General features: G+C 29.6%; 1 protein-coding gene across 2 annotated transcripts; it reads right to left on the bottom strand.

The window, feature by feature from the left end:
• LOC107613574 (transcription factor MYB26-like) lies at nucleotides 3,082–4,921 on the bottom strand. Of its 2 annotated transcripts, XM_016315647.2 has the most exons (3): nucleotides 4,722–4,917; nucleotides 4,526–4,655; nucleotides 3,082–4,442 (listed from the first exon to the last, which is right to left on the bottom strand). In XM_016315647.2, exons 1-3 carry the CDS (start codon nucleotides 4,852–4,854, stop codon nucleotides 3,461–3,463), a joined length of 1,245 nt encoding a protein of 414 aa, XP_016171133.1. In that variant the 5' UTR covers nucleotides 4,855–4,917; the 3' UTR covers nucleotides 3,082–3,460. The 2 variants fall into 2 exon arrangements, with proteins under 2 accessions (XP_016171133.1, XP_016171132.1); XM_016315646.2 differs by having other exon boundaries at nucleotides 4,526–4,921.

Below are 8,438 nucleotides of genomic sequence, written 5' to 3'. Positions count from 1 at the left end.
GGCGGCTTAATGTTGCATCCAATAAACACATAGAATAGAAGTATATAATGCAAACCTATTATAGCATTGCAGCTTATTATTCTTCTTCTAACTGTCACTGTCTTTTGCAGATAAAAAGGATTTCAATCTCACCGCACTTTATGGCACCGCCCAATCCAACACACTCCCATAATCTCTATCTACTTGTGTGCCAATTCTTTCATTTGCAAATAAATAAATAAATATTTCATCCAATCTAGTTTAGTGAATTGATGTATGTATAGTATTATAAGCCAAGATTGTTGCAATTTGTTTAGAAGTTTAATTTGGATGTATTAATAGAGTAAAGTATTTTATACAGTACTATAATTATATGTGTATTTTTTTATAATTATTCGTACTATTAATATAAAATGTAGTTATTTTTACTGATATAATATTACGTGTAATTAAATACGCGTATAAAACTACATGGATATATGTGTATAAGAAATTTCAGATTATATATTAATAACCTTGTACTGTATGCTCTATCATCTTCTTCCTACAAATTAAAGCTTTGAATATTGATTTAGAAAAAAGTGAGATAACACTAACAATAATAATAATAATAGGGGAATCAAAGGGGTCCCCAATAAATTTTCAGAAAAATTAAAGCGTCACTGATGGATAGATCATAGATATGGCAAAACAAAAGAAGTTAATGATATTAATCGATGAGAGTGAAAAGATTTCTTTTGCTCATCTTACTCACCTTTCTAATTCGTTGCTGAATTCAATTCCCTGTGAAGTAAAAAAATGAAATGATTCTATGAAGATGGCCCATAATTAAAGAGAAAAGTTTCATTGATTTATTTGATTCTGGAGCTATGAGAAATTGATTGGAATAATTCAAAATAATAACAATAATTAGAAAAGAAGTGAGTCCACTAGACAAAGTTATTATGGACCCATCAAATTATAGAGCTTACGCGGTGCCGACTCGCCTTCATGCTCAACCTTCTCTTTGCCTCTTTTTTATTTAATTTTAATTAATTTTCAGCATGAATGATTGAGCTTCACATTAATCACTGCTCAGTGGCTAACAAAATTTGACATTAATCCAAACATAAAAATCAACTTGTTATCATTAAAAGAGGTTGTGTCTCCCTAGCTTAGATTCTTTCCAGAAGATTTCTTTTGTCACCAAAATCATAATTAATTATACTTGGAAATAATGGTTTTCATCCCCCCCCTTTTTTTTTGTTTATCTTAGCGAGGCACTACTATATATGAGAATAATGTGAAATTTGTTGATGGAAATTACACAACAACAGAGAGACTTTAATTACTTTTCAAAATGAGTAAACTTAGTAATTAATATCTAAGCAAAAAGAAATAGTACTGTTAACATTTTATTTCTTTTCCCTTTGGGTTTAATTTATTGTTGTGATCATAGTGGAATCCACTATATGGAAGAATATTATAGACTATTTTAAAGTTTAAAACACAGAAACATAATATATGATAATATTTTAGTTATTTTTTTGTATGAAGATATTTTTATGTAAATAATAATTTTTTTTCTTGTATTGATTCTTTTATTCCTAAGCATATAGAATACAATCCCGCTACGTTATCAACAGAATTTCTGCCAACTTCTGCTAACTCTTATTTATAACTATGTTTAATGGAAGTGTCTTTTGTAGATGTGTTTAATAAAAATGTCTTTTCTTATGGCTGTGTTTAATAAAAATATTTTTATAGATATATTTTTTGGATGTGTCTCTTTATATATGTGTTTAAAATTTAATAATTAATTATTGTTGGCAATAAATTGACAAATAATATGTTGATAACTATACTTTTTCTATAGAATAATATCGTCAAGTCAGGTTACATGTATTACATGCAAGAATTCAAACTCTTTGTAGATACAATATGTGTTGATAGTTGAGATTTATTATATATTTGATATATTTAATTAAATCATTATTTAATAATTTTTTAACTATCAATTTTATTTATATGAAAATTAATGTAGGTGAATTTTTATTATTTATAAATCATTTCCTTGAAAGGGAACAGGTTCATTATTTCTTAAGGCTCTTGCTCTTTTATATAACGACGAGTAAGTGAAATATTTGCAATGTCTCATAATATTCATAGTTGAGATACAAGTAAAAAAAAATTATAGAGTTCTTGTTTTTTGTTATAATTTTTTGTTTTAGCAAAGTTACTAAAACTAAGAATTAATTGTATAAGATATATAAGTTTAATCTCTGTCCTTGTTATAAATTATACATGTAGTTATTAGTAAAAAGAAAATACAAAGTGATACACTTTTTTAAATCAGTAATCCTCTTTTCCCCTTCTTTCTATTCTATTCTCCCTTTTTCCATCAAAAAGACTAGAAGTGACTTTTTATTCTCTATCTCCATTCTTTTCCAAAAGTTCAACCAATTTATAAGCAACATCTCTAGCTAATTTAATTTCCCGGGTAAAGCAAATAATGTCATCACCACTCAAGGTAAAGACTGAATGAGCTTTAGCTTTTAGAGTACCATAATAATTCAAACACACTCAGACATGTTTTTTGTACTTATTTCAATGCATGACCTTAGGTATACCAACGACAATAAAGGAATAATCTCTTGATTTATTTGCAAAATTTGTCTCCAATAATCCATCACTACAATTAATCAAACATGTTTAAATTCATCTTGATGAAATCATAATAAAATATATACATATATATGGTGCTATATATTTCATATAAACGCCAAAACACCCTACCTAGCTAGGTCATATTTTAGGTCATGACTTTGGCCTTATCAACTATTTCTCTCTCTCTCTCTCAAGTACCAACAAGTTGACCATGGCATGTGTACGGCTTTTGTCTTTGTTTTGACGTCATCATCCATATCATAAATATCAGAAAGAAAGAAAGAAAGAAAGAGAGAGCAATGAAACAATATGTCAACTTTAAAGTAGTTCACAACTAGACTCATATGATTGGTATACAACAACATACACTATAGAAGTGAATCATAATAATAATAATAATTATACGCATATTTAGAAGTAAAAATAAATATATATTTATAGAGAGAGAGTACTTACTTTTAGGCGACAAACATGTGAATTCTGAAAGGACCTCAACATATATTTATGGCAGTTTCAAAGCAAGCACATCACTTATAATGGAAGACCCTCAAAACTAGCATCACTCATGTTTACCATTGACAGATAGAGACACTCCCTCTATCTATCTATCTATATACTCTCTCCCCTGCCTCTAATATTTATTAAATGCATCACATCTCTTTTTTCTTTTTTGACCTTAAAATAATGTATGCATGGAACTAATTTACCTCATCATCACTACTACTACTACTACTACTACTACTATTACTTGCTCAATTATATGTACACATAATAATAATAATAAGCTTGCTTAATTAATTAATTAATCAAAGCTACTAGAAGGAAAATGATGATACTAAATGTGATCTGCTTGATAGAGTGATGCTGATGAAGAAGATGTTGATGATGGCAATGATGATGGAATGATGAGGGGATTATTATTATTATTATTATCAATGTGTTGTTGTTGTTGTTCCAATTGATGATGATTTGCAGCCAGAAGAGTTGCTTGATCTTGTGGACAAATAGCAGCAGCAGAAGCAGAAGCAGGTGTAGTAGTAGTAGTAGTAGTAGTGTAACAGTGGATTCTAGCAAGAGGATCTTGTTGTGATGATGAAGCAGGTGAATATGGTAAGCCACAAATATAATCCTCAATGATGTTGGTGTTATTAATATCACAGATTTTTGGGACAACTGGTTCCATCAAGTGATGAAGATCAAAATGCTGCTGCCATGTAGTACTAACTGGATTATTGATGATGAGTTTATCAATAATATAGTTTGATGGGGTGGCAGCAGTGATGGCAATATCATGATCACTACTATTTTTGGAAATCTGATGATCTTCTTGAAGAGGTAGCACACATCCAAATGATGATGATGACCAAGTATCTTCATACAAAGATGATGATGGATTAACAGTAGTATTCATGGATGGTACTACTACTGTTTCTGCAGTAGGCATTTGAATATGGTGATGGAAGTTGTTGCCATTATTGTTATAATTAATGTTATTGTTATCAAGCTGCTGCTGCTTGATATCAATAACATTTTGTTGATCAAAAGCTTGAAGGATTGATGATGGGATTATTGGAAGGTATAGCTGATGAGGGTTTAGGATAGGGTTTTCAGGGAAGAAAGTTTCTAAGGAAGAACCATTATTATTATTGGCAATAAGGCCATGATGATGATGATGATGGATATGATGATCAGAAAATGTGGCCAAAGAAGGAACAAGAACATCATGGGAAAGAAGCTTCTTCTTTATGCTTGAATTCCAAAAGTTTTTCACCTCATTATCTGTTCTTCCAGGTAGGTGTTTTGCAATCTGAGCCCACCTGAAGAACAAGTTGATATACACATAAAAAGAAAGGTTTTTGATTTGATGGGGTTTGAGAATATGAAGTATGGGATACCATACCTGTTGCCTAGAATGCTATGGAGGTCAATAATGAGAGCTGCTTCTTGAGGAGAGAAGCTTCCACGTTTCAAATCAGGTCTGAGATAATTAATCCATCTTAATCTGCAACTCTTTCCACACCTCTGCAACCCTATACATGAAATGAAATGAGAAAGTATAAAGAGAATGATGAAGAGAGAGGTGAAGTTATTGGTACCTGCAAGTTTAGGGACAGAGCTCCAACAACCATGGCCATAGGTGGTGATGTAGTTGATGAGTTTTTCATCTTCTTCTGGTGACCAAAGGCCTCTTTTGACCTTCTGCTTGTTGCAGCAAGAGTGATGCCCCATTATTATGAATATGATGCTGTCTAAGGCAATGAGGGGAACAAGATCAGTTTTGGGATTCTATCTATATATATAAACTGAAAAAGAAAAGAGAAGAGAGAGAGAGTTACTATAAGGGAATCTTGATTTAATAGGGTGTAGAGCCTATGATCTTTTAGGCATCCCTAGTAGGTTACAAGATGTTACATCAAAAGTATTGTATTCAGAGAAGGAAGGCTTGCCGTTTATTTTCTTAGATATTAGTAAAATTGAGATTGAATTTTAAAATATTTCTTAAAATTTTAAGGGCAAAATGATATATTTTTGATTTGATTACTCTGTTGGTCTCTATAGTTTTGTGAAATTTTCAATTAGGTTTCTATACTTTTTTTTTTTAATTGAGTCCCTTCACTAATTTTTTTTCAATTAAGTCTCTCTTAGTAGTAATTGGCTTAATTTTATAGGGACCTAAGTAAAAAAAAAAAGAATTGGTACATGGATATAAATAAAAGGAAAAAAAGTGTAGGGACCCAATTAAAAAAAAATTTAGTGTAATGACTCAATTAAAAGAAAAAAAAAGTATAGGGACCTAATTGAAAATTTTACGAACTATAGATACCAGCAGAATAATTAAACCTATATTTTTTTGTTTATTGACAAATGACAATATGTCTTTAGGTAGGGAGATGTACAGAGATTGTGGGGCATGGAAGAAGCGAGTTAGGGTTTTGTGGGGAAAGAGCTAAAAGCTGCAGTGCCTTCTCTGCAACACTTGTATGCCTTTTAATGGATCCTTCTTTTTCCCTTTCTCTTCCCATGGCCCTCCCTTGTACACGTGTCATCCATGCATTCTCTTCGGACCCCCCTCGCTCCTCTTCTCTTATGCCCTTACATCTTCCCTATCACACATGTTCAAACTTAGGTAATTTTTGTGCTCATGGATGAAATACCTATGTATTGTTAATTAATTTGTTAGGGTTAGAAAAATATTTCTTCTAGTGTTGTATATGCATGTGATCTATATTATTTCTTCTATTGAATGCATAAGTGTTACTTGGTTATTAAAGAAATATGGTAGGAATGAATAAGTGTTTTTTATGTGTGAAGAATGATAAAAATTTTAATTTACAGTGATCTTGATAGTATGTCGAAAAAATTATTGTGTAATTAATATTTGATATTTTAATGTGTATGACAAGTTAAGGTAAGTAAAAATAAAAAATTAATAAAAAATATGTGTTATGTATGTTTTTGTTGTTATTTTTATGATTGTTACTCGTATTAATTTTTTTATTGGAGTCGAGATCTTACTGTAACAACTATAAAAAAAAAGTTACATTTTTTAGTAACAACAACACTATAAATTTGCAAATATTTTAGCTTTTCAGTTTTGTCCTTATTGAGAATGGTAATTAAGAAAGAAAAAGGCGATAAGAAGAGGGGTTAATGATAGAGGACAGGACTGTATTTCCAAGAGGTGAATGATTAACATAATCCTCTTCCATTATGGATCACTTAATCAATTAAATTGAAGCTTCAATAATATTACAGCTGTAATGTACTCTATAGACATCATTAATAAGTAAATAAACGTTTCAAGGGTCATCATTCAAGGTTGATTGTTCTTTTTCATTTTCTTTTCCTAAATAGAAAATATTTTACTTAATAAATTAAGACTATACATAAGAAAAGTCTGTTTCTATTATTGGATATATGTATATATATATTGCATGCATTCGTAAGGTTTTGAATGATTTTATGTGAAAAGTGTTTACATTATTAAAGGAGATATATACATTAATTAAGTATAGAAGACAAGGGTGGCCAAGGGGCTAGCCATCTATAATATATATATAATATATGTTGTTCAAAATTGAATTTTGTTTTAACCTTTATGACTAAAAAAGTTTGTGCTCTTCTTGCAACTTGGTCCACCATATTAATAATATCATGTATTATATACATAAGTGATATATATATTTAGTGAGAAATTAAAGTAGCTTTATTATATGACAGTGATAATAATATAATTAAGAAAATACGAGTATTTATTTTCAATTGTCAAATAATTAATCTTCATAGATTTTTTGCTCAATATTTATCAATAAATGTATTATGAAGAAAAGTTTTTATAATTTAACAATTATTGAGGTTCAAAAATAGGCTATTTTTTTTTATATGAGATTAATATATGAGTTATACTGAGTTATGAAGTATTGGGGAGATATACACAATTGTGACGGTTTTCAATTTTTTTGTTTTAGTGAGAAGAAATTAGACCCAGAATTTTTTGCCAATACACAAATCGGACCCAATATTTACATAAATCGGACCGAGAGTTTTCTGCCGGTACACAAATCGGATCCAGGATTTACACAAATCGGACCCAGGATTTTCTGTCAGTACACAAATCGAACCCAAAATTTTCAATACCTCCTCATACCCTGTTAAAACACCATATACCTTCGTAACTCTGCTATACACCAACCCTCCCTCCATATTAAAATTAAAAAGTTCTCAAAAATATCTTGATATGCTAAAATGATTATTTTTAACTATAATAAAAAGATGATAAAAAGAAGGTAGCTAGTAGCTAGTACTGATCCAAAAGCTGTTTTCGTTTTTCAAAGTAATCAACCGGGATTTATTGAAAAGATTGGTACGTATTTAAACTTTAGAAAATTTGCCATCAAATGCGGTCAAAGGTGGTGATTTGCTGGATTACTTAAATGTGAACTTGTTCCTTTTAGGGAAATATAAGAGCTTTTCATTTCCACGAATCTTAAATAATGGAGCAGGCTAATTTATCAAAGTTTTTGAATATAATTAAAAAGTAGTTACATCTTATATAATAAGTAGTGGTCCTGTTGTGATAATGATGAACGCATCAAAACTAACAATTAATTAAAAAGGGATAGACAATGATCTTAACCTTGTGTTAAAGTAGTGACAAATATTTTTGCTCTAGATAGAGAAAAATAAAGTGGTAATAATAATTTCATGGAAGTGGAACATAGAAAAGCAGCTGCGAATTTTCACAAACTAATTGGCTAAGAGAATATTTCATAAATTACTATATATTTACCTGTTCTTTTAGCATGCTGCATTAAAATTATACAAAATTAAAGAACTATTTATTATTTAGTTTGATCCATCCGTTATAATTTGGAATAACTAATATATAACCTATAGTATGGTTATTTTATTTATGACATTGTTGATTACAACATATTATATATATATTATGATAATTATAAATAAGTTATAATCAATTTGAATTGGTTGAGTGATTAATTTATTCGTCAATTTCAACAACTGGAGAATACCATTAAACAAACATTAACTTAAGTATTAGAGTGTTTTTTGAAACTTGAAAGTGTTCGTTCTACAATAAAAAATATTTTTTTCTCAGTACTTTGAAATAATTCTGAACTATATCTCGGATAAAGTTCAGGTAGAGGTGTTATCGATTCGGTTTGATTCGAAAAAAACAAAAAAATCGATTTTTTCGATTTTTTATTCAGTTGTAGTAAATTTTGGTTCAGTTTTGCAGTAAATTTTGGTTCGGTTCGGTAACTTACACCCCTAAATTCAGGTAGACCAGATAA

The sequence above is a fragment of the Arachis ipaensis genome, chromosome B08 (genome assembly GCF_000816755.2).
Source record: "Arachis ipaensis cultivar K30076 chromosome B08, Araip1.1, whole genome shotgun sequence".
Taxonomy (NCBI): Eukaryota; Viridiplantae; Streptophyta; class Magnoliopsida; order Fabales; family Fabaceae; genus Arachis; species Arachis ipaensis.
Note: the sequence above shows the minus strand (reverse complement) of the source record. Positions and strands in the feature narration are given on the sequence as shown.

Excerpts from the sequence above, each read along its gene's own strand:
- LOC107613574 (XM_016315646.2), bottom strand. The coding sequence starts at position 4,854 with ATGGGGCATCACTCTTGCTGCAACAAGCAGAAGGTCAAAAGAGGCCTT. Across the intron at positions 4,443-4,525 it reads CATAGCATTCTAGGCAACAG|GTGGGCTCAGATTGCAAAAC; the intron begins GTATGGTATCCC and ends CTTGTTCTTCAG.